Raw genomic sequence first — 26,740 nt, 5'->3', positions numbered from 1 at the left:
TGATCATATTTTTTCTTTTGATATTCACAGAATGGCTCTGGGATTTCTGGGACATCTGGGTATTTAGAGGTAGCCAACTTAATGGTATACCTTTCCTCATTTGCATCTTCATTAGCGCATCCACACTGGCATTGTGGAAGACACGTGGATTACATTTACAATTTACATGGCCATATGCTACGATTCCATTTTTTAATTCTATTTGTGGAATGAAGTTTTTATGGAAAACATTTTGCTACAGAGTTGTGAATGTACTTAGGAAGATCCATGTTGTACATCACGACAGCTCTTCCCTATCATCACCACATGCACTCGCCTCTTATTTGAAGTGCCTTCTTTAGCATCTGGCCATATATATCCATTTTTGGTATGATCAATCATGAAACAATGGCTGGTCCACCTGTATATATTTGAATGATGGCACATCTGTTTAAGTAGACATCGCTATTATAATGTCATATGCTCAAATAAATCTCCCAGTGTCCATTTCAATATAATGCAATAAACTCACTTTCCCAGCAAACCCAGAAATTGCAAGCCAAGCCCCATGTGGACCCAAGAGTCTGTTAATTCCACATATGGCCAATTCCCTGAAGGAAGATGTTTAAATACAGTCTTTTTTTTTAAAGTGGGTTAGCTAACAGAAAATTTAATTCATATGCTAAAGTGCGTCAGGCAGCTGAGTTCCAGCGTTCAGTTCATCATTATCTTGAATTGTGGGTTTAATCAAGTTCCTTCACTTAATGTGAATGTTTGTGTTCAAAACCTAGTATGCTGCTTTAAGGAAAATGCTCACCTTTTGTTTCTTTTGGATAGTCCCCCGCTTTGCGAAATCTGATGAAGACAGCCAATGAATTGAATCTAATTTGGGTGGTTGAACACGAGGAGGAATCAGGGAGACTGCAGAGTGTTGCTTTCATTAAAATAGCTTTGTCCAAGAAGACATTTTCACTGTACTTTTGCATCCGTTCCTGTGCTGTTTCCATTTTGCTTTGCTTAAATTAAAAAGGAAGGTTATTAAAATGAAAACTTGGTTTTAGAAATAGAGATCTGTAGGATCAAGTCAGTGGGTTGGTCTGAGTGCTGTGTTGACAGATTTTGTGTTTGCCCCAGGATGGGAGAGCAGTTTGTTTTACCCTCTTGGATACAAAGCCAGCACATGTAATGGAGTTTATTTGTTCGGAGGTGGGCAGCAGGTGTAATAAAATTATGCACTGTGTTTGTGTGACCCTGCCTTTCATATCCCTGTAGTTGCTCATTCATTCATTTTTCAGATGTAAATTAAAAGTGGAGGTTGCAGATTAGATGTGCCAGGGCTCATGTGGGCTATGTGAAATGTAGTTTCTCTCACTCTCAGAACTTACTGGATCATGACAGAAATATAAATGAGCTCTAGGAGAATATTCGACTCTTATGAGAATTCATTTCCGTCAAGAATAGGTAGTTGGAGGGCGCCTGGGTGGCTCAGTCATTAAGCATCCGCCTTCGGCTGGGTCATGATTCCAGGGTCCTGGGATGGAGTCCCGCATCGCATCAGCCTCTCTGCCCAGCGGGGAGCCTGCTTCTTCCTCTCCCACTCCCCCTGCTTGTGTTCCCCTGCTTGTCTCTCTCTCTCTGTCACATAAATAAATAAAAGCTAAAAAAAAGGGGGGGGGGATGGCAGTTGGCTTTGCTAGCAGATGTGGCCTATAAATTTATTTTCCTCTTGTTCTTATTATTTGTTATTGTTACTTTAGTTCAGTGAGTGATACAAAGGATTTTAAGCAATATTCTCAAGCTATCCTTATAGTCTTTCAATTGTGAATGTGATTAATGTGAAATAGATTCTCCTACTTATTAGAAGAAACATCTCTTGAGAGTCTACTTTGTGTCCAGCAGCGTCTGGGTACTTTGCAAGGAGAAATAATCCATTCATCCCAATCTTTTGCTGTAATTTTTTAAAAAAAGGTCAAATGAAGAGCATTTGACCTCTCTGGATGCTATACCTCTAAGTTGTGGAGCACTCACTAGAGAAATAACTGGGCTCAGTATCTGAAGACTATGCAAACCCTAACAACAGAAGAGACAGAACTTTGGGAACTGCTGTTGAAGAAAATCTCACTGAGTGGCTGTTAGGAATTTGGGGATTTCCTAGCAGGGATGAGGCTATATGTATGAGAGCCCTGCACTGAATATGGGATTTACAATTTAACATCTTCTAATCCTCACCTTAAAAGAGCCTCACCCAGTAGTAAAAATCACCAACTTTATTTGCCGAGAACATGAATACTGACGAGAGCTTATAACATATTTCATTAAAAGATCCTTTCTTGCTGCTTGATGGAGAACAACACTCACTGGCAGATTAAATAGAATATGCGAATCAGAGACCATAGTCAAAGGGCAGAATGAGCCAGACCCTTGGAAGAGAGCTAAGAAAGTCCTGCTGGACCTTCAAACGGACTTGCCAAAATGAACATTCTGGCCACCATAGTCAAAGGCCAGAATGAGCCAGACCCTTGGAAGAGAGCTAAGAAAGTCCTGCTGGACCTTCAAACGGACTTGCCAAAATGAACATTCTGGACCAGTGGAGCCAAATGCGGCGAGTTCAGGGTCCCGATGGGGCTCTTTCTTGGTCCGTGTCACGCATGCGTTCAACAGCGCTCGGGCTGCTTGCAGTGCGGAGCTGAGCACAACAGTCTTCAGTGAGACCGCCAGCGCTAATAGTGCTCGGGTGCCCCTTTTTACTATGAACACCTCCCAGGTCTAACCATATTGTAATTGGGAAAATGGGCTTTTGTTTGCCTATCGTATCATTTTTAAAGGCCAACTAAAGGCACAAAGAAGCCCCATGATCTTTTGATTTTATTCTACTGTTTTGCCTAGAAAACGGCAGGTTCTTAAAGGGGCTTCTCCGAGAGCTTTGAGAGAATATGCAATATTTATTTTGAATTAAGGTATCTTCTTAGACACTAGGATTTCCACTAAAGGATGCACAAAGAACATCCCCAAACAACAGGAGTCTAAGAAAATAGCCGAGTGCTGATACTGACCTGTAACTTCTCGATTAGGAGATGCACGTCCACAGAGGAAGGTGCCCTGGGTCTCTCACTGTTATTTGCCTTCTATTTCTCCTGTGTCTCCAGCCCGACTCCCCACTCACCCACTGGGGTCAGACAGGACAGAAACTCGTAGGTCAGAAGCTGTGATGTCCTCAAGCCCATTTTTCTTCCTGTGTGTGTAACGTGGTCCTCTTCTCTCCGCTTTGATGTTCCTTCTCTACGTTTTTAAATCACATTTTTCACATGCCTCTGGGTTAGCAAGGACGTCTCTTTTTCGTGTTCATCTCCCTCCTAGACTGTGAGTATACTAAGAGCAGGAGTTCTGTCTTTGGGTCTCTCCAGTACCTATCAGATTGCTTGGCACCAGCTCATTCATTCGTTGAATCTCTGAATCATATATTCATTCCCAATTGGACCCTCTTAATAAATGTTCATTAAATAAGTGGATGGATGATACCTTTGTTTTAGAGCTAACCTATGAAATTCATGGGCAAATTTCAAGATGTGTGATTGAGAAACTCCCTATCCACTGCACAGCCAGGTAAGCTTGTGAGAAGAACAACTGTTATTACCATCTTGAAACTATTCAGTAGTTCTTCCTGTTCTTTGGATTGAGTCTGAAACCCTTCACATGTTCTGTAAGGTTTATGAGTCACTGTCTATGATTCCAGCTCATTTCTTTGTCTTGTCGCCTTTATCTCCATGTTCCAGCTACACCAGCCTTCTTATACTATCTCACTGCTTGTATTCCTTTGCACATGCTGTGCCAGGGACCTAAACAACACTTTTCCCCATTCTTCACCTAGTGCACTTCTGCACATCCTTTGGATCTTAGCCCACACATCCCTTCCTTGAAGAAGTGTTCTTTGACCTCCGCTCTCCACTCGCCTAGGCTAGATCTAGCTCTCCTGTACTCTCATGTTTCTATACTCCAGGCCTCAGAGCACGCATTGCAACTTCTAATTTTATGTGTTTTTTTTTATGATTAAGTGATGTATCAGTACTCTGTTGCCACATAATGCTGTGTAATAAAACACCACAAAAATCTCAGTGGCACTCAGCAGTAAGGGTTTATGGCTCATGTATTTGGAATCAGCTGCAGGTTGGCAAGGCAACTGCTGTTCTTGGGTGTAGAGGCTGGGCTCACCCATATATCTGGGGATGAGCTGGCTGACTACTGATCGAAGACTGGGGCTACGGCTTCACATGTCTCTCATCCTCCAGAAAGCTGGCTCAGGCACACTCTCGTGTCAGTGGCAGATGTGCAAGAGGACATGTGAAAGGCTCTTGAGGTGGCACAGTACACCATTACTTCTGGCTTATTCTAGTGGCCAAAGTAAGTCACATGGACAAGTCCCAAATCAGAGTGGGAGGGCACTGCAAAGTTACAAATAAAGACATGTTGACAAGGAGCTGTAAAGATTGGGGTCATCTTTCCTCCTACCACAACGTGAGTCTAGGATCAATGGAAGGAAATGCTGGTATCTCTTTTTATTCACCACTATTTCCCTAGTACTTAGCAAGATGCTTGACACATAGTTGTTCATAAATATTTCTTGAATGAAAGCAAGACTGAATATGAAAAGACATCAATCTGTCACTTTGTCTCAAAAATCTAGAGATGTGTTCACTTTTGGAGGAGGTGCCTGCCTTAAGAAAAGTAAAAGAAATTAGTTCAGAATTGTCATCTATTTCTCGTTCTTCAAATTTCCAAATTCCCCCAAATAACAGGTGTTTTCATCTTAGGGTTAGCTTTTATTTCTCATGAGATACATTTCTCTCTCTATCTTTGTTGCCAGTAAGGGTGTTTGAAAATAATATCAAATGAAGAGAATTAAACATGAATTGTATGAAGAAAGGGGCAAAACAATATTTTGGATATGAGGGAAAAATAGAGTAGCTTTCATTAGTTTGGATAGTCGCATGTGCACACTTTCTCATGTGCTATAGACTTTCATGAAACAGGCTCTGAAGGGCCAAGAAGAGGCTGATGGTGCATTCAAATAGCCGTGTTCCTAATAACTGGGAAAATAAGTCAAATATTTTCATTAATTCGGGAACATGAAATCCTAAAAAGTTCCTAAGGGTATGAGACGCAAAAAGAAAGGAACAGAAAGGGGCATCTGGGTGGCTCAGTTGGTAGAGCTTCTGCCTTTGGCTCAGGTCATGATCTCGGGGTCCTGGGGTCAAGTCCCACATGGGGCTCGCTGCTCAGCAGGGACTCTGCTCCTTCCTCTGCACCCCCCTCCCCCGCTCTCTCTCTCAAATAAAAAAATTAAAAAAAAAAGAAAGGAACTTGAGCTGGAAAGGAAAGATGGATTGGCATTGTCAAGAATGTAGAACCTTAAAAGAGTTTCATATTTGGAGAGTGGTAAAGGAGTTGGGGAATACAGATTCAAATGATGCTAGGAAATTCTATAAGAGTATGAGGATAATTTAACTGAACCATGTAACTGGGTATCTTTAATAAAGAAATGTATTCTTTGATTCTGTCTTCATTTAAGAAACCACGTGTCTTTTCTCCAAGGGTGACATTCAAAATACTTGACAACAGGGAGTAGCCACAGTAATGGAGGAAGGTTCTAGAGTCCTTCATTGTGCCAGCTGTTAGTCCTCTGGTAGCTAAACTGTGAAAAGTTCTGGAAGTTTCTGGAGATAGGAATGGGGTAACCTGGGGAGCGACTGGTCAGGGAGTGGGCACTCTCTGAGTTGGGGCAGTGGTTATTTACCAACTGGACCAGAATTATTTCTACTTTCTAATACTGACACAGCCAATAGATGGTAATGGTTGTGCAACTCTGTGAATATACTGAAAACCATTGAATTGTACACGTTAAAAAGTGCATTTTGGGGTGCCTGGGTGGCTCAATTGGTTAAGCGTCTGACTCTTGGTTTCAGCTCAGGTCATGATCTCAGGATCCTGAGATCGAGCTCCATGTCTGGCTCCAAGCTCAGCAGGGAGTCTGCTTGAAGATTCTCTCCCTCTGCCCCTCCCCCCACTCACGTGCACTCTCTCTCTCAAATAAATAAGTAAATCTTTTTTTAAAAAGTGTATTTTATGTTGTGTGAATTATATCTCAATAAAGCTTATAAAAATATCTAAATAAAGATTTACTTACACAATGACATGATCGAAAGCTGTAGTTTAGAGAAAAATAGCTGGGCCAGAGTATGCAGACTGATTTGGAGTTGAGTCATATTGCTAAGTTATAGTTATCAAAATATAAAGAGACAAGGCCTGGAAGACGCTGCTAGCAGTAAAAGTGGTGAGAAAGGCCTAAATGACTGGAAGAGGAGATGAGGGAGGAGGGGGCTGAAAATGACCTCAGTGTTTCTAGACTGGAAACTCTGATTCCATTTACAAAAATATGCAAACTGAAATTAAAGCTGGCTTTTGGGGGAACATGACAAGCTCAGTTTTAGACATGCTTTATGGTGATGGCAAGACTTGATGAGAGTATCTGGTAGTCACATGAGAAACCATTAACTGGAGCACCAGTAAGGGTCATGGCCAGAGAGGCCGATCACCCCACATTTGCTTGGAGGGGAGAGTCTGAGCTCATGAGGCAATCATGCTGAACAACTGAGGATGACTGGGAGAGATAGGCAGGACCCTGCTCCTCATGCGTTGGCTTGTCCATAGGGGAAATCTCTACCATGGCAGCCCATCCGCTGGCACCTGTGGACTCAGTCGGGGATGACTTTGCCCAGCGTGCCTGAGAACTTCCTTCTTCACCCATCAGCTTGGGATGATGCCAAGCAAACTACTTCTTTGTCATTAGGCCTATGAGGCATATTAGATTAATTATTTCTCTACTCCTGGGCACCTCCTGTAACATATTCTAGCTAAAAGAGAGTCATGGAATGATGCTGTTTTAGCCTCTCAAAGAGCCCCACAAATAACAGTGGCAGGCATTTGGAATTCATTTAATTTAAGCATGTTCTCCAAATTTTACTACATCTATTTTTATGCATCTATTTAATATATTTTTTTCTTTTTCTTCTCCAGGAGACTGACCATATGCAAGCTCTCCTGGGAGGATTTAAAACCTTTTTTTTTTTTAAACTCCCTTGGATTTCCAAATCCCTAATCTCCACTGATTATTTTTTCTTTCTCTAGAGAATTTGATATAGTTTAAAACTTTTGGAGAACAAATGAGTGAAGGTTTAGAAAGATACTTTGAATATTTAAGACAGGATGACACAGATATTTATTGCGCTCCAAAATATCTTATCAGACAGCGAAGAGGTTTTTGAAGCATCACATGAGTGATGTGTGTGAATCTCAGCTAGGAATTCCCCACTAATAAAGTCAGGGATGTTGATGCCAAATGATTTAGTTTGTTAGAATACCTAGGCTGGGAGGGAGGCAGCCCATGAATGCAATTAAGGAGACAGACAAACACCACAGGGGTGCTTTCTTTGCTTCAGTTACATTTGCCATTGGAGAAGGCTGGATTTTTTTGCTTGTTCTATGTGTGAGATTTAATCTGGAAACAGTTTTCAAGTATTTCTTTTCTTAGCAAATTTTAAACACAGACTAACCAAATTATCTACTGCATTCCATCTATTTCACAGCAGTAAGTCACTGGGTCTAGAAGCAATGTGGCTGATTTCATAAACAATAAGGTGAAGACCCAGCGTGATGGAACAGACTTTGGTTACTAGTGTAGGGAGGGCTCCACCATGGTAACAACTCAGAGTTTTGAATCCCAGCCAAGAAGGGATTCCAGGATAACTTGACTGAAGGGGCGTAGTGCAGGGAGAAACGCTCAGAAGTAGAAGTTAGGATTTTGGTTCAAGATCTCATCTGATAGTTCAGTAGAAGTGAGGCTTTGGGGCACTATCCTTCTCAAAAGTTATCTCCCTGTGCTCTCTCAGCGTTTTCCTTCCTAGTCAGTATTCAGTCCACACAAATCTAGCTTCTATCCCTCTCCACCATTTAATGAAATTGCTTCTTTCAAGGTCACTGGTAATCTCCAAAACCAAAGGACATGCCAGTCTGTTTCACTGAAAACCCCATCTATTTCCTTGTCTCCTTTTTAAAAAATATTTATTTATGAAAGGGGGAGAGCAAGGAGAGAGTGGGTGCGGGGAGAGGGGCAGAGGGAGAGGAGAGAGAGAGATTCCCAAGCGGACTCCCCACTGAGTGTGGAGCACAAAGCAGGACTCCATCTTATGACCCATGAGATCATGACCTGAGCCGAAACCAAGAGTCGGATGCCCAACTGACTGAGCCATCCAGGCACTCCTGTACTTTTTTTTAAGTAGGCTCCTCACCCAACTTGGGGCCTGAACTCACAACCCCGAGATCAAGAGTCATATGTGCCACTAAGCCCCCCAGGTGCCCTTCCTCTACTATTTTGACACAAATCCCAGACATTGTGTCATTTTGCCCCTAAATATTTCAATCTATAGCTATAAAAGACAAAGACTCTTTTTAAGTATAACCCTAAGACCATTAACACATCTAAAAACTAATAATTTTTAATATCATCAAATATCTGAAAAGTATATTTCTGAATGTCTCATAAATATACACTTTTTTGCAGTCAGGTTGTTTAACTCAAGATCCCAATAAGGACCACACATTACAATTGATTGATATGTCTATAAGATTCTCCTTCCATTAATATTTCACCCACTCACTTGCTTTTCTCCCCCCTTGTAATTTATTTGAAGAACCCACATTGTTTGCTATGTAGAGTTATAGTCTGGATTTTGCTGATTGCACCCCTGTGGTTAATTTAATGTGTTCCTAAGCTAAGATGGCCTCATGGGTGGTATTGTATTCTTCCACACATGGTGGTGTGTCTTTTTGTGATGTCAGTAGACGTTGTGCTTTATATCTTAATCTATTAATTCATTAGAGGTTATAAAATAGGAATATTCCACATCTATCAATTCTTCATTTATTCGCAGGAGTACTTCTATAAAGGAGGAACTTTTGTCTATTTTTTAGGTTACCTATGAGTAAAATTTGTATAGGAATAGATTTACCTTTTATTTTTTTATTTTATTTTTTTAAAGATTTTATTTATTTATTTGAGAGAGAGAGAATGAGAGATAGAGAGCACGAGAGGGAAGAGGGTCAGAGGGAGAAGCAGACTCCCTGCTGAGCAGGGAGCCCAATATGGGACTCGATCCCGGGACTCCAGGATCATGACCTGAGCCGAAGGCAGTCGCTTAACCAACTGAGCCACCCAGGCGCCCCAATAGATTTACCTTTTAAAAATGTAAATTGGATCATGTCTCTGCCCTGCTTGAAGTCTTGCCGTAACCTCTCCATGTACACAGGATGAAATCTGTGAACCTCACATACCCTGCGTTGTCTGGCTCCCCCATCATCCTTTTCATCAGGTTCCATCATACTTGTCTACCTTTTTATGGAAATTTAAAGTTAAATTAAATAAAAAACTTGAAGTGTATTGAAATTTATTGGAAGGGTGAAGTCCTTTCTCGCCCCTGAATTTTTGCACTTGCTGCTCCCGCTGCTTGGTCTTCTTCCCCCACTTTCTACCTAGTTGGCTCCTTTTTGACCTTCCTGCAGAAATGTCCTCTCCTCATTGAGGCTGTCTCTGACTGCTTCACTTAATGGGCCTACTCTCCCTCATCATGGTGCCTGTTTAATTCCTTGGTAACACCCATCACAAGCTGTAACTATCTTCTTTATTTATTAATCATTTGCCACCAAGCACACTAGCTCTGTGAAAGCAAGGACTTTTTCTGTCCCATACACCGCTGAATCCCAAGGCATAGCACCGTTTCTGGTACACAGTGGATGCTTTTCTTTCTTTGAATAAACACCACAAACTTGCTGACCCTGCATATCCTCATCTCTATAAATGGGATGCTGGGATGAACGAGGTGATTATAGGATTTCTTCCAGTTTTTTAATGTTGTTCTCTGAAGACACAGAGACCAAGACAAAGATCATTCAGTGCAATGCTTTCTGAATTCTTTATGCTGTGGTGCCTGGAGCAAATGATGTCTGTGATGGGGCAGGCCACCGAGGCTGTCTGGAGGCTCCCAGCCTGGGACTCCGGCCTGGCCCAGCACCTGAGAGAAGAGCTGGATTGGTGATTGAGCAGAGGGCCACAGGAGTTGGGTTAGGGAGAGCATTTTTGGACTCATGGGGGTGGGACAGTGGGGTAGGCTTACAGATTTAGGGCAGGAAATTCTTTTGAGTGTATACTTTGAGGGCTCCCTGACTTTTATGACCCTTAAGGAATTAGGGGTTTGGGACTTCCTGCATCCCCACAGGTTCAGAATCTCCCTCTCCCCTGAAAAGTCACTTACTTCTTCAGGAAATCCCACCAATTGAGCATTATTTAAAAGCATTCTCTTTCTACAATGCAAATGCTTTGGGCTTGGTTGAGAAGATTATGAGTATTTTTCACCTTTGTGTGAATTAGCTTAACTAGACTGCTTTCTTCTTAAAATCTGAGGTATCAACATTGTGTTTAGGTTAAGAGACTCAAGGGGCAAGGGGACAGTTTTGGAGTTTGGGTCCTTGTGTGGCCCGGAGGAGGACAAGCCTGACTTAGCACAGTGCGGGGGGGTGGGGGGCGGGGGGGGGTTTTGAACACCCTAGTGGGGAGAGACGGAGGGCATAGGTCAGCCAGTCCCAAAGTTTCAGTCTGTTTCCTGAATGGTGGAGGTTCAAGACTTTTACCCAAGATTGCTTTGATTAATCTGATGTTCATTACCAGAAGAGGGTATAGACAAGACCCAGAATATTATCCTGACTGTGTAGAAATTCACTGAGGTCAACAGCCATACATAGAGGGGCCAGACTGCCCCCGCCAGCAGAAAGGCAGTGCTGGGGTGGCTAGAGCGTGCAACCCACACCCAGACACGTCCGCTCATGCACACGGCCACCTCTGCTTTCCCGGAAACTTTCCCAGGCCTGCTGCTGCCTCTTTGCCCAGAGATCAGATGGGAAGAGATTAGCCTCCAGGGCAGACAAGGCCCAGGAAGGAAGGGAACTCAGGGTATCGCCCAGTTGGAAAGCAGGTTTTCCTCCTCCTCCCAGACCTGCTCTCTGATCCTGATAAACACCTCTGCCACCACCTGCTCGTGCCTCTTGAGAGGAGCTACTCTCTGTTGAAGCAGAGTTTGGAGAAGCTCTTTGAGAGGGATCGTGTTGAGGCAGCCACAATATGGAAGGATTTGCAGGCATTCACAGTTGTATACTTGGTAAACTACGGTGAGTGCTAATCTTGAGGCCTTTTTCTTAGGACGCTGGAAATGCACTTGGGGCTTTATTTCCCTCTGGTGTGTTGACATGACATGCTGAGGTGTTCTTTGCACTCCCCAGGTACTTAGGATGTTGACCCAGCTGTAGTCTTGGGTACAGCACTGTCTTAGCTTTCTTGAGAGTAGAGATTCCCAGTCTGATTTCTGACTAGACTAAGAGGTTAAGAAAAATCACAAAATATTTAAATTCTAGACTTTCATGGAGTCTTAGATTAGAAGAAAACAAATTTGGACTCCCCTTCATTGCATGAAACTGTTCTCTACATACTACTGGGTTTCGGTGTGTCCCAGCAGCCTTTCACCCATGCTGGGACAATTTTAGAGGTTGGGATCACAGCTGCTCTATTCTTGCATTGACAGACAACTCTATGGTCTTCCCTTCCTTAAGGTAAAATTTAATTATAAGCTATTATTAGTCTTCATTACCCCTCCACAATCACAAAGAGGAACTTGGATGACTCTTGAAATAAGTGCTGTTAGTTGGTATGTATGCCTGAAGTCTTCTCCCTACTAGTCTGTAAATTCTCCAGCTCTTGCAACTTTTCCTGCTGAAGAAGAATGGCGAAGAAACATCAGAACCCTCTGCCTCCCCAAGCCTATCCAAAGCGAATCTCATGGTTTGGGTCCTTGGCCCTTTCCCTCCCTCCTTTTTCAGGAACTTGGCTCCATCCCCCTTCTCTCTCTCTCTCTCTCTCTCTCTCTCTCTCTCTCGGGTTTCCTTTAGCCGCAGACTACAAATCTGCCCCTCCTGCCCCCTAGTCAGTGCTGCTTACCTGCTCTAAGAAACTCTCCCATCTCCCAATTTCCTGACACCATCAAATTTATGGCAAGAGTTGTACATGGTTACTGCCCCCAGTTCTTCCCTGTTCCCTGTGGTAATCTGCATTCTGTCTCCTTAGCTTTGTAGACATTTCTCTTTGAAGGACATTCATGTCTTTAAATGCTCTTTTACCAGTTTTCAGGCTTCTGCCCCCTCTCTCGCTTATAATACAGATGCTGCCTCTTCTGTCTTGACAACATCTCCCTTCGACTCCCATACTCAGAGTTCCTCTGGTTATCTTTCTATTTCTCTAACCGGCTTTCCCCACCATTTCCTCTTTTATTCTTTCCCTGGATGAAAAGACCCTCTTATTTAAGATAATGTCCTCGGATCTCTTTTCTCTGTCCTCTCTTCCCTGGCAACCTTAACTGATTTCATGGTTTTATTGATTGTTCTAATAGGGGTCACCCCAAGTCTTCATCTCCATCTGAGCCTTGATGTAGCTGTGTAGCTCCATGTCAAGCTTCCTGCTGAATGCCTCCCCTTGAATACCCAGTTGCCACCTCAGACTTAGGATATCTCAAACATAGTTTCCTCTGTAACCTATTCCTTTTTTGGAATTCCTATTTTTGTTGAGGACATCGCCTGGTAACCCCATTCAGCCACATTCTAGATCTACAAGTCATATTTAAGTTCTCCTTTTTCTACCACTTTCTGTCTACTCTCTTCCATAGAATCTCTTACATCTGTCCCCTCCCCTCCATTTGCACTGCCCCAACTTAATTCAGGCCTTTGTAGCCTTTTGCTAGACTACTGGGATAGTCCAATCAGCATGTTCAGTTCCCACCTTCAACTTACTACCTTCACTGTTGCCTGACTGTCGTGGAGTGCAGCTTCTGCAGTGGTTAAGTATTAAAGTCACTGTTTGGGGCAACTGGGTGGCTCAGGTGGTTAGGCGTCTGCCTTCGGCTCAGGCCATGGTGTCTGGGTCCTGGGATTCAGCCCCGCATCAGGCTCCCTGCTCAGTGGGGAGTCTGCTTCTCCCTCTCCCTCTGACCTTCCTCCCCAGTTATGCTCTCTCTCTCAAATAAATAAATAAAAAATCTTAAAAAAAATAAAGTCACTGTTTAAGAAAAAAATTCCATATAGTCAACATTACTCTTGAAAATGCCTTATATTGTCCATAAAGTAGAATCTGCAGTCATACTGCTTCTTAAGAAGTTCAACACTGCCAGTTTTTCCTCCAGTCTTGGAACAGATCACTTTCTTTTGGTTGAACACCAGATGAAGTCATCTGCTTGCTTTTAGGGGCCATCTAGTATGAAAAATATGTTTCTTTAAACACCAGCATCACACTCACCATAGTCTATTCGAATTCATGTGAGTCACTCATGAGTGTGGTACAGAACCATTGAAATGTCTCAAAGCACAGCTCTGATCCTATTATTTCTGTGCTCAGAAACCTTTAGTGGCTCCCCATTGCCTATCAGAAGTCCCATTTCTTTAGCTTGTCACTCAAAACTGTCTACGATCTGGTTTGGACTCACTTACCTAATCCAGGTTCCACTCCAAAATGGAACACCTGCCATTCTCAACACATGCCTGGCAGATCCCGGCTTCCATCTGTACTTTCCCTCACAGTGGTCCCCCTGCTTGGGGTACTTCGTCTCACTCGCCGTCTGTGCTGTACTCAGCCATTCCTCAGAGATCAACTCACGGGCTGCCTGTCCGAAGATTCCTTCACAGTTCTCCTCCAATTCAGCCCAGCCCAAATCCCATTTCCTCCTCTGAACTGCAATAGATCTTTATTTGTATTGCTTTCATGGTAAGTTTCATTTACTATCTAGAACTGTCATCTTCTTTATGTTTTATGAGACTATAAACACCTTAGGGGCAGGGTTAGTGCTTGAGTCTCCTTTATATTTTTATATTCACCACCATCTGCATCTTAAAGCACCCACTCAGTTCTCAATAGGTGTTTTGTAAATGATTTTTAAAGATTTAATTTTTTAATTTTTATTTTTAAAGATTGACTTATTTGAGAGAGAGCGAGAGCATGAGAGTGCCACACATGGGTGAGAGGGGGGGTCAGCCCTGGGTGGGGGGAGCAGAGGGAGAGAGAGAATCTCCAGCAGATTCCCTGTTGAGTGTGGAACCTGACTTGGAGCTCCATTCCATGACCCCAAGACCACAAATTGAGCCAAAATCAAGTCGGACGCTCAACTGACTGAGCCACCCAGGTTCCCCTAAAGATTTTATTTTTAAGTAATCTCTACACCCAACGTGGGGTTCGAACTCACAACCCCGAGATCAAGAGTTGCATGCTTCACCAACTGAGTCAGCCAGGTGCCCCAGTTCTCAGTAGGTTTTAATGAGTAAATAAGAAAAATAGATGTGGCTTCCTAACCCCTCCCCATGCAGCAGAGTTTCTCCCAAATGTGCTCTAGTCTGGCAGTCCCCCAGAACTTTGGACCCAGGGCTCCCCAAAGCAGCAAACTCTTCTTTGTCCCAGTAGTGCCTCCATCAGGCAATGAATGAACTCAGCAGGAAGGCAGCCGGGCAAGAAGATAAATGCAAATGGTCAAGCTCTTTGCTCCTTCTTAAAGAGCAAAATAGGGGAGCACCTGGGTGGCTCAGTCGTTGGGTGTCTGCCTTCGGCTCAGGTCATGATCCCAGGGTCCTGGGATCGAGCCCCGTATTGGGCTCCCTGCTCAGCTGGAAGCCTGCTTCTCCCTCTCCCACTACCCCTGCTTGTGTTCCCTCTCTTGCTGTCTCTTTCTCTGTCAAATAAATAAATAAAATCTTAAAAAAAAAAGCAAAATAAACATCCTATTTGATTAAAAAAAAGACCTTGAAAATTAACAATACAATGGCTTTTTCATAGAAGGTTCAAGGAAATGCCAAGTCCATCACTGGGGATGGAGACATTTTGTTCCCATTGTGTAGATAAAGAGACTGATGAGGCCTCCTAAGCAATGCTGCAGACCTGTTCTAAGGATCAGAATATTTTTCGGTGTATTTCAAGTTCAGTGGGACTTTAAGCTTTATGGAGAGAAAATCCCTCCTCTCCCACCTCCCTAGACAGGGATGCTTTTACCCTGAGGAAACTCAAAGCTGAGGGGAGCTCTGATTCCAGGAGTCCACTGGGTAGAACAGTCCGTTGAATCTTTTCTGATTCATACTACAAACCCCAGAAATATAAAGCCAGCTCTGCTCAGATGAGCAGTAAGATTTTTAAGGAAGGTATGGGGGTTGAGGAGGATAGGAAATGTAATACTTAAAAGGATGGTCTGGGGTTGGGTAGGATGGGAGATTGAAGCCTATTTTATATCTTTCAAGGGATGGGGCATCTTCATCTTTATTATGGACGGGCAGAAAATGTAATCTGCCCCAGCGACAGAGAAGGAGTTTGACAGTGAATTTACACCCTCGCTGTTGACTTTAAACCGTTCAGGGAAAATGACCGCCCCACACTCTTGTAAAATCTTAATGTACCATGGGAAGTGCACAGCGCTGCCTGATGTACATTGTTCAGATTGGTCTTGACCTTATTAAATCATGGAAAGTGGCTTCTAGGAGGAATTAAAAAAATTTTTTTTTCTGCACCATTACTCAGGTGGCTTTTCCTGTTTCTTCTCTTCCTTCTGGACTTGGTCCTGTAATTACTATCGCAGAGAGCTGGAAGGATGCCTGCTCTCCCTGCACGGTCCCCTCTGCTTGGCCTCCTCCCTTCTCCCCCCACCCTTTCTCTTTCTGGCCCCGCCTCCTCCGCGCACCGCGCAGCTAGACAGCTGTGTTCAATCAGAAACCACTTACAACTCCAGACGATTCAAAAGGGAAACTTCGGCGTGAAGTGCCGCCCCGCTCCGGCTCTCTCTAGCTCGCTCTCTCCTTCCCCGGAGCCCGAGGCGCGGGTCTCCCTCGCCCCGCCGCCCTGGTTTCTTCGGGAGCTCGCCGAAGCCTTCTGGGGTGCCGGATCCTGCTGGGAGGTGGCCTGCAGACGGGTAGTGGGGAGCGGCGAGGCCCCGTAGGAGCGGCGAGGCGTCGCCCAGGGTGGCAGTGCCCCGGGACCGGGCGGTGGGCGCGCGCGGGCGGGTCCCCGCGCCGGCTCGGCCGCTGCAGCAGCTGCGAGCGCGCCACGCCACCGAGCCTCCTGCAGCAATGGCTCGTCCGTGAAACGCGAGCCGGCTCTGTGCCTTCCAGGAGAGCTTGCATCCTTCCTTGGGGCTTCCCCACGGTCTTGGGTGAAAATGGCTGTCTAGACTAAAATGTGCCAGAAGGGACCAAGCGGTGGATCTCGAACCTGGTAAGCCCAAGTCAGAAGCTCCGAGACCCGGAGAAGGAGGAGCTCGGCTCTGAAAAGTGCAGTCATGAATTCTGGAGTTGCCATGAAATACGGAAACGACTCCTCGGCGGAGCTGAGCGAGGTAAGGAACAGCTGAGGTCGGGAGCTCTGGCTTCTTAGGCATTTGATTTTCGACAACTCTACCAGTCTCCCCCAGCCCTACACCCAACCCCCCTCGTGCTCCCAGGCTGGAGGCAGCGCAATTAAAGATTAATAGATTTTTTTTTTTTTAGATCTTGTTTTAACTTGTAGTGTTACTCAGGAAATGACCTGAACTGGCTTTTGATATTTAAGTCTGAGATGAGGGGTTTCAAAAAGAAACGAGCTCTCACCACGGCGCCAAGGCGTTCTGCTCTCCGCGAATCTGGGTACCCCGTCCCTTCCCGCCCCGGTTCCCCCAGTTTATGTTCAACATTCCTTTTCGTAGCAGTCGGGGATCCCAAGCTGAGCCGCAGCCGATGGTAACTAATTTGGTGGGGCTGGGGAGCTCAGTGGATTATGAAGTCTGCCACTTGGCTCCCACGTGCGATGCGTTTGGTTAAGTTCGGGCACGGTGGTCTCTCGTCGGCGGAGATGAATGACCCGCGCTGGGGAGGGAAGTGGGGAGGAAGCACATCAAAGCCGCTTAGAACTTTATTTCCTGCCCGGGACTGGACTCCTGAGTCTTTGAGGCAAGCGCATTTGCAATTCCTAGCTCTCACAGTAACATATCCACTTGAGTGTTGGAGACTAGCTTTGAAATTAAAGCTACATCAAACGGTATGCAAATATGTGAGCGGTAAGATGCCCCTTTCCACCGTTTTTGATGACTAGGGATGCCTCGGGCACAACCCCCCTCCCCGGCCCCCCCCCCCCCCCCCCGCTTTGAATACCTGAAAAGTGGCGATGGGAAACCTACGAAACTGGATGTTCGAAAGACAGGAGGCTTGGTGGCTGTGGGTTTTCCTCCTGGCACCATCACTGAGCTATTTTGGGGGCAAAAGTAGAATAAATAGTCTGTGCTTCTTGAGTATGGCTGAAGAGAGGAAAGGGGAAGAAAAGGAGACCAGCGTAAAAACAGCCGGAAGGCAGATAGAGGTGATGTCAGATTACCAACCGTGAAGGGAAAATGAAAGGCTGGAGCCCTCGCTTTGGGGGGGAGAGGGTTGGAGATGGGGAAGAGAGGGGGGTGTGGACGGGGGAAACCCGAGTAGGTCTGTGGCTGGTATCCAGCAGGGAATGCAGTCGGCCCTGCCTGGTGCCCTGTGTCTGCTGCTGCGCTGTCCCTGCCCGGGGTTTGGAGTAGCCTTGTGAGTGTTGGTGAATGAGGTAGAGGCATTTCCTAATCCCAGTGGCTTCCCCTGGATGTAGAAGCTGGGGAGATGCTAAGAGGGGGAGGGCGTAACTTGAAAACAGGTTAGGGGAAGAGGCAGGAAGACCTAAGTGATTTTATTTTGCTGATTTTACAAGCAGGGAGAGGTTCCATATCGAAAATAGGACCTAGGATCCCGCTCCATGGCTCACCCTATTGAAGGAGAAGCCTGTGACTTACCTTGTAAGGTCACTTAAAAATCCAACACTTAAAGGTGTTTATCTTGCAGAGAGTCTTCCTCTGGTCCTTCATGTCGTTTATTTCTATGTGGCAGCTGTAACCCACCATCACCTGAAGTGTGTTGTTTCGGTTGCCTTTGTTTTAAAAATGAAGCCCAGGTTTGGGATGAAGGGGGCTAGAATGCTGACTAGGGAGAGGAGGTCTGGCCTGACTTGCATGGTATTGGCGCAGTCAGTGAGTGCATTAGATGAACCCAGAGTATCCATGAAATTCAGGTGGGAGTGTCTGCCTGGTTGTATCCACTCTTTGTGTACTCCTTAGAAAACTTGTGGCCGAAGGAAAGAGTGGAGGGTGCTCCATGGCTCCATAGTTGGAGCCATACTATTTGAGCATTATGGGACATAGTTTTGTCCCTGGGGAAGTAAGTTTCTGGCCAGTCATATCCTTTACCAAATTTTCTTTCCTTGTTCTCAGTGTCTGCTCATCATTTCTTACCTTCTTTCTGGCCTTCTTTCTAGATTTGGTGATTTAGTCCACCCTCTGTCCCCACCAATCCCAGTTTCCCTGCAGGTCGGGTAGTTGCAGTAGACTGTAGGGTAATTATTTTTAGTTTTTGGATGTATTTTCAATTGGGATACATGTAAGAGAATTTGTAAGGCAAGGGGGTGTGTGTGGTTCATACTTGTGGACCCTAAATCTCAGGTCAATTGATCATGGGCAACAGTTGTAGGACTGACCTTTTCTATAATATCCACAGATCTGAATACAGTTCGTTTGCATTTCTCACAACAGGTCTTTGGTGTACAGGAGAGTTTCTTGTCACAGTAATTTTTCTCTTAAACACTGGTTTTGCTTTAACGTCTTGGGGGGGCAAAGTTGACATTCTTTTTTGATGATTGGTTGCTCCTCCTCACCTGAAAGCAGAGCTAATAAAACTCTTCAGGGGCCCCTTGAGTGCCATATCTCTCATTGCCCAAGAGCCTCAACACAGTCTGGAGGTCACCGTGGGGTCAGATTCAGCCTGTTGTTCACTAGGCGTTTCAGGGGCAGGAAAAACTGTGAAAGGGCCCGGTGTCATCCTGGGTGTCAGAAACAAGGGGCCTCTCTCCTTGGCTTGGACTTGTGAGCTGACCCCTTCTAGAGGGTCCCTCCAGCCACAGGAATCATTGACTGTTTGGCAGTAATGTTCGCACTGACTCCATAACATCCTCAACAACGGGGAGTGACTTGAATCCGTTTCTGGTTGTAATCTGCTGGTCCCGCTGGTGAGGGCAGCCAGCCTTGGTCAGCTGCTGGGGTGCTGACCTCTGCTTACAATGCTCCAGGAATGCTTGCATGAGAGAGAGAGACAGAGAGAGAGGAGATTTGGGTGTGAGGGATGCATGATTAGGAAATCTAGAGCTAGAGCTGGGCTAGGGTGTGAGCTGTTTTGCATGTGTGAGAACTTTAAGATAGAAAAACAGGAAATTCGTGAATGTGTCCCTTTTGTGTCTTTAGTTGGAACAATAGCTGTTTAAGATCCTGTGAGATGATTCTAGGAGATGGTAAAATTGCCTCTACCTATGGGCATTCAAAACCTTTTTGTTGATCCATGACCACAAATGGATTATATCAAGTTTGAACACTTTAACCAGAGCAAACTAATCCTTAGCATTAACCACGGTAATGCAAAAGGAAAATCTGAGAAACATGAATTGGCTAGTCTCTTTTCTTGGCTATTAGCTATCCTTATCAGAGAATCAAAGGATGTTTTTCTTTTTCTAATGTTAGGTTAAGGAAGGACTCCAACACCAGCCAAACCAAGTCTTCAGAAAATCAAGTACAGGGTGCCTGGGTGGCTTAGTCCATTAAGCGTCTGCCTTCTGCTTCAGGTCACAATCCCAGGGTCCTGGGATCGAGCCCTCCATCAGGCTCCCTGCTCCGTGGAGAGACTCCTTCTCCCTCTCCCCCGCACCCCTACCCTAGCTCATGCTCTCTCTCAAATCTTTTAATAAAAAAAAAAGTTCACTTTAAGCAGCACTACATTAAATTCTCCCAAACCTTGTCGAGGGAAGGCTCTATATTCCACTTCCTCATTGCCATGAGTTTTTGGTTAGCACTCCATTCTCTTTTTCTTGCTAATGTGGGACCAGTATGTAGTTTTAACCTTGCTTCACTATCACAATCACATCTCTTAGTTCTTAGAATCATTCAGATTTGGGGAGAAAGAGCTCTTAAGGCACAGCATTATCAAGGTAGGACCTGAATTCACTAATCTTTACGGAAGAGCTGTCTACTGGATCTGCTTGTCTGGTGGACAGCTACCTATGTATGCAGCAAAATAAAAATTTCTCTTTTAAGACTTCTTTCCTGGTGATCATTAAAACCTCTGGGCATAAAAAAAAATATTCTTAAGGATGATTTGTCTGAAGCAATCAACTTAGATTTTTTTGCCTTTTAAACATTAAACAACGAACAGGTAACATTCTCCTGTTGCTGTTTACTCTGAAACCTTAGTTGCCCCTGGAAATCCTACTTCCCTTACTCTTTCCTTATCTCTTTTTTTCAAAGCCGCTTTCATGAGGTGATTCCACTTCAGAACGTAGGCTATAGAGGCAATTCTCTGAGTGCTTTCACCAGTAACTTGTTGGGTAGCTCTGGAAACCCCACATTTTCACTGACACTCCAAACAGATTTGTGTAGAAGGTTCTCTGCATGGATGGTCCTGTGTGGCCATCTCACAGATCTATGCAGGGCTCATCATCAAGTGACAAAATAGCAGAGTTGGAAGGGCCTGTGAGATCACCTAGTATTCCCACACCCCTTCATGCCTCTTTATACTCCTTTGTTTTTGTAGAATCAACTTCATTCTAATGAGTTGTTTGAAGTCTGTTTCAGCACCAGAGGGGCAGTGTGAAGACCTGTCACAGAGTCTGGCACATCATAGGTGTTCTACAGATGTTTGGATGAATGAACACCTTGCCTCTTCTCTCCCTTTCCCTTTTTACACACATAGGATTTGAGGAACTGCTTTAAGTGCTCTGTCTGAAGCCTTTTTTTTTTTTTTTTTTGTTTTGTTTTGTTTTGTTGGGACCCTCTGTGGCTGTGTAACAAGCTGCCCCCAAATTTAGAGGCTTGAAGAAATCTTAGTTGTGCACGATTTTGCAGTTTGGGGCAGAGCTCATGGGGGAAGACTTGTGTCTTATGACTGGAGCGAGAAGATCCACTTCTAATGGCTTCATCACATGGGTGGCAAAGCGGTGCTGACCTGTGGACTGGGAGATCATCTGTCTTCTCTTCTGCCTGGGCCTATCTCTGGGCCTGCTTGGGTCTCCTCACAACATGGCAGCTGGGTTCCAAGAGGGGGACAGGGGCCAGCTGGCAGTTCTTTTAAATGAAGGATTGAAACGGGCACAGAGTCACGTGTATGCCCCTGTGGGTCAGAAACCACTCTATGCTTAGCCCAGATTGAAGGTGGTGAAGAAATAGATCCCCCCTCTCCAAGGGAACTTGAACTTGATTTGGATTGGAATCTATGCAATACCCAGATAAACATTTTTGATGAAAATGAAATGGATATGATTAAAGGGCTCTGGTGCCTGCCATCACCTTTAAGCGGCTGAGGAATTCTAGGCAGGGGTTTTCCAGAGCCCTAAAAGCAGATCTGTCAATAAGGAATAGGAGACTCATCCGGGAGAGCCCTGCCTTCCGTCCTTGGTAACCGCTGGGGAGATGGGTCCCACTGCCCGTGTGTTCAGAGGCACCTGAGGGATTAGTGCTACCACTTTTGAGGTGTCCGATGAGAAGACTTCCTTTGTCACAAGAATCAGCATTCTCCCAGCCCTGCAGGTGCTAGGCTCCCACCGCAGTGGCCTAAATCCCTCCGGGGCTGCAGAGGGCTGAGGTTGGTGAAGAAAGCCAGGGAACCCAGTGCAGTTGGCGGCTGGGGCTGCATGGCAAGGCAGCTGCTGGTGGTCAGGGCCCTAGGAAGCCCGAGCGGGACGTGGCAGTGAGGCCATGAATTCCACCCAGCTGGCCAGGGGGAAGGAGCTCAAGTGTGGCTGGAGCCAGGTGGTAGTCAAAGTACCAAGAAGAAGGAGAACTACATTACGAGAGGAAGAGGTTAGTCACAGACCAGCCGGGTGGTCGGGACTGAGGTGGCCGCAGACGTGAAAGCCGAGAAAGAACCTTGATTCTGGGGACATGCTTTGTCTAATGGGGAAGTGGTAAAACGAATCCTGAGACTTCTTCATATTAAGGAAGCGCTTACGGGACTGTGGCTACCAGATTTGAGGTGCCAGAGCTTTGAGTAGGGGCACCCATCTGGGAGAGGCAATGTGATGGCAGGATTCAGGAAGTGAACTCAAGGGTGCCTGAAGCTGATGTGCCCAATGCAAGCCACGGGCAGCGCATCCTCCAAAATGAGTAGGGAACTGGAAGATAAAAACTGCACTTGTGGCAAAATTAAGATGTTGATGAACAAAGACTTCAGATTTAGGTTTTGATCCAAGGAATCAAATTTCAGAAAACCAAGATTGCATTTTAAGTAATCTCTCGGTTCTGGGAAAGAGGTTTGTATTGGCAGGATTGCAGAATCGGACAAGCCAAAAAAAAAAAAAAAAAGACTTTGAAAGCTGATAATAGGATGTGCATTTTTACGTCAGCGAGGGGATGTCAGGGCAGAGATAAATTATATGCAATTATTTTCTCACCCCTCCTGCCCCCTACTACACCCGAATTCCTAACATTGGTATCTTTCACTCTTGAAAGAAACAAGGAGAGAATAACCTGGATCACAAAGATAAACAGAAGTTCAATTTATAGAGTAAATATTTACTGCGACCATAGAGCTATTCTCTTTCTAGCAAATGTCCTCTTTTTCTTGCTGAACAGAAATAGTCAAAATTAGTCTATAGGGGAAAGATGACACCTTTTGAGAGGTTTGCATGACCATAAGGAGTGACTGAAGTTGTAAAGCGCTTTATAAATGCAAATCTTTTAAGGTATTTCTTAAGCTCAGCAAAGACGTTAAACCAAATCAAATCTAAGAAAAACAAAAATCCTGAATTAGCAGCCGTTGATTCTACTTGCCATATAAGAAGCTCTAGGTTAGGGTTTGTTAACTTTGTAAATAAGCAATAAAGACCTGTTGGGCTGGGAAAATTATGTGCCAAAAGCTACTTGACGCTTTGGCAGGTGGGATATTTTGAGGCAGATCCCTTGTCATGATTGGACATATGGGGCGAGATGGAAATTCATCTAAAGCCAAAGGCTGTAGCGTTTGATTACCTGAGAACAGGAAGTATCATGAAACCTCAGTGTGTGTGCATGCATGTCAGTTAATGATTCCAGCTGGATTTGTAAAAAAATATTGAAGCAGTTGTCAAGGGACGAATGCCAACATGGAAGGAGATTGCCTGGCAATTAGAAAAGCAGGGGAGTCCTCTGGTTGGTTGCTTGGTGAGAGTGGGAGTAATTACTTGTCCCTGTTTCCTATGGGCTGTGTGGACTTGTCCACAGAACACGTGGCACGCTTGCAACGACTTCTTGCTTTGTCTGGGCCCCTCCCGGCCTCCCACGTTGGTTGTTCCTTCCCTCACCTGTGTTCAGAACACTTATTATAATCATCCACAGCCTCCATGGGAGACCAAGAGCTCTTTGCAGGCAGGGACAGAGGAAAACCCATCCGTATCACCAGCAGTTCCTTGTTTGGACTGAACTGCACTCAACATTATAGTGTGATAGATGTGTTGGATTGACCACTTCCATTATTTTGGTTGAGGGGCACATTTGAGGGAATGTAATTTGGTCATTATTACCGTAACTTACTGTCTATTCCCCATTTGTTTATTCACTCAGCAAATACTGTGTTTCTTCCACATGGTAGGTCCTGTTCTTAGGTGTGGGGATACAGAAACAAAACTGATAGAGTCCTTGTTCTAATGGATCCTCCATTCTAAAGGGAGGCAGGCCATACACATGACAGATGTATGTCCAACTGGTGATGCGTGCTGAAAGGAGAAAGTACACAGGGAATGAAGGAGGGAGGATGCTATTAGAGTGATCAGGGAAGACCTGTCTATGGGAATCTTTGGATTGAGACCAGAATGAAATGAGGGATAGAACCATGCAAAGCTGGGAGATGATCATTTCAGGCAGAAGGAAGAGGAAAGGCAGAGGTCAGATACGCATGGTGTGTTTAAGCAAGGAGGTGATGTGGGAGTGAATAAGCAAGGGGAGAGTGGAAGGAGATGATGTTGAGACAAATAATTCTGGCTAAATTACCTATATCTCCTAGGCTATGGAAAAGAATCTGGATTTCTCTGGAGTGTTTTGATATTCCTGAACTGATTTTTTTACATAGATATATGTACACATATATACATACACATTATATATATATGTGTATATACACATATGTATATATACACACATAATTTTTTAAAAAGATTTTATTTGGTAGAGAAAGCAAGAGAGAGCATGAGCACAAGTGGGGTGGGGCAGAGGGAGAGGGAAAAGCAGACTCCCTGCTGAGCAGGGAGCCTGATGTGGGGCTCCATCCAGGACCCTCAGATCACAACCTGAGCCCAAGGCAGATGCTTAATTAACCAACTGAGTCACTGGGCACCCCTATATAATAAATTTAAATAAAGTAATTAAATTTTGGGGCACCTGGGTGGCTCAGTCAAGCCTCCAACTCTTGATTTTGGCTCAGGTCATGATCTCAGGGTTGTGAGATTGAGCCCTGAGTCGGGTTCCAAGCTGGGCATGGAGCCTGCTTTGGATTCTTTCTCTTCCACCCCCTCTCTCCTTACTCATGCGTGAGTGCGCGGACACATGCATTCTCTCTCAAATAATAAAATCTTAAAAAAAAAAAGGAATCGTTTAAAGAACTGAGTGCCACAGACATTGGCCATGAATGATTTGAAAACTGCCTTCCTTTGATGGATGGTTCAGTGTTGAGGGATGCTGATGATGTAGAATATAGGTGGGTTCTGAATTAGGAAAACTGAGCTCTTGGACCAATTTCCTGGTCACTTGGACCAATTTCCTAAAACTATTTAGAATCATTGACTTTATTGTTGTGAAACTTAGTTTATGGATTTATAACAAATGTAGCTCTAAGGAGTCTGGAATGCTAACACTTGTTTTCCTATTGAAAAGTTATTTGGTAGTCAGATTATAACCAGAAAATTGTATGGTGAGCATGGAATTGGACAAAGGAGTTGCTTCCATTTGGTGGTACTGTTAAGCCATTCTTTGATATGAGGCTTCTCTTATCCAAACCATTTGCATAACTGATGAGGAAACTGAGGTCTGAATAAGGCTGGCTAGGGGCAGAGGGGAAGTGCAGCCTGTGTCAGAGTTTTCTTCCTTTGTGAGACTGATTTTTCCACTGTGTATATATATATATTGTATTTTGTTTATCCATTCATTCATCAGTGCACCCTTGGGTGGCTTCTACCTTTTGGCTGTTGGGGATAATGCTGCTATGAACACGCGTGTGCAATCATCTGAGCCCATGTTTTCACTTTTTTTAGGTATACACCCAGAAGTGGAATTGCTAGACCATGTGGTAATTCTGCGTTTAAATTTTTGAGGACTTTCCTTCACAGTTTCCATAGTGGCTGTTAGACTTTACATCACCCCACCAGCAGGGCTCAGAGTTCCAGTTCCTCCTCATCCTTGCCAACACTTGGTCTTTTCGGTGTTGCTTTGCTTTTACGTCCTAGCCATCCTCGTGGGTGTGAGATGGTATCTCATCCTGGGTTCTGTTTGCATTTTCTTAACGATTTCTAAATGTTGAGGGTCTTCTCCTGTGCTTATCGGCCATCGCAGTCTTTGGAGACATGCCTAGTAGAGCCCTTGCCCATTTTTTAATTGAGCTGTTTGGGATTTTGTTGTTGTTGCGCTGTAGGAGTTCTTCCTCTAGTTGGGATCTCCCTTCCCTATCCCCTTTCTCCTTTGTACGGAGAGCCTCGTTCTCTCTGTGGCTGGGGCTTTGCAGGCACTTCTTGATATTTCCAGATGGAATGACAGCATAAAACGAGGCAGGAGAATAAAGCGCTTCTGCCCGGGCCAGGAGACTCCTTCCTCCACAGTGTCCCGGAAGAAGTGACTTCCGGGCGCATTGTGGGGCCAGCTTGCACTTCACGGGCTGATGACGCGCAGCTTTTCCTATGGACAAGCTAGACACGCTCCAGCGACGTTAGGCTTGCACCAGAGCTACGAGTTTTCTGTTCATGGCATTTGAAGAGTTACTTTGCTCCATGACATGCTGGGATTTCACGGTATTGAAAGAGGAGTTTTAGGAGAGGGTTTTAGCAAGAGGGGCCTGTGGAGAGTAGCCAAGAAGTCTGAGGCTGGCCTGTTAGATTAGATAACTGTTACTTTATTTCTTGGTGCTGTGAATCTAATCCTGGTTAAACCAAAATCTAATTTATTTTCATGCTTGATCGGGAGCCCTTTTGCTTAAATGTTTGGATGAGAGTATATAGGAGTGCTAGTGCTGTGGGAATGAGCTAGTCCAGGGACTGCTGTGCCCGGACTGATGATTAAGAGACTGTTAATAGTGAGTAGGGGGGAAATAGGTGAGTTGGACCCCAAGACAGGAGGAGTTTTTACTTCCAGCTTAGAAGGGTTGATTTAAACTCAAATGTGGGACCCCCTCTTTTTAGGATGCCTTGATGTATGTGGGGGGTAGAAAGCAATATGCCTTCTGCTATGACTGATAGTGACTTCCAAGACTGGTTTCTCATCTGGGGCTTCTGAGCTGCTTATGAAAATGCTGTCTGGACACACAAGTGATTACTGCCAAAGAAAGT

At 44.8% G+C, this 26,740-nt stretch overlaps 1 protein-coding gene across 3 annotated transcripts in view; it reads left to right on the top strand.

The window, feature by feature from the left end:
* The window catches only part of MCC (MCC regulator of WNT signaling pathway), a 392,983-nt gene that overhangs the window by 119,130 nt on the left and 247,113 nt on the right, over positions 1-26,740 (top strand). Inside the window, exon 1 of one of the 3 annotated variants that reach the window (XM_027605214.2) lies at positions 15,883-16,487. The exons of the other annotated variants lie outside the window; for them this stretch is intronic. Coding sequence (XP_027461015.2) covers positions 16,431-16,487 — 57 coding nt within the window. The 5' untranslated portion in view covers positions 15,883-16,430. Of the gene's footprint in view, positions 1-15,882; positions 16,488-26,740 lie in introns of those variants that run through there. 3 annotated transcript variants of the gene reach the window in all.

Source organism: Zalophus californianus, chromosome 5, assembly GCF_009762305.2.
Source record: "Zalophus californianus isolate mZalCal1 chromosome 5, mZalCal1.pri.v2, whole genome shotgun sequence".
Lineage (NCBI taxonomy): Eukaryota > Metazoa > Chordata > Mammalia > Carnivora > Otariidae > Zalophus > Zalophus californianus.
The sequence above is the reverse complement of the archived record's forward strand: the minus strand, read 5'-3'. Positions and strand labels throughout refer to the sequence as shown.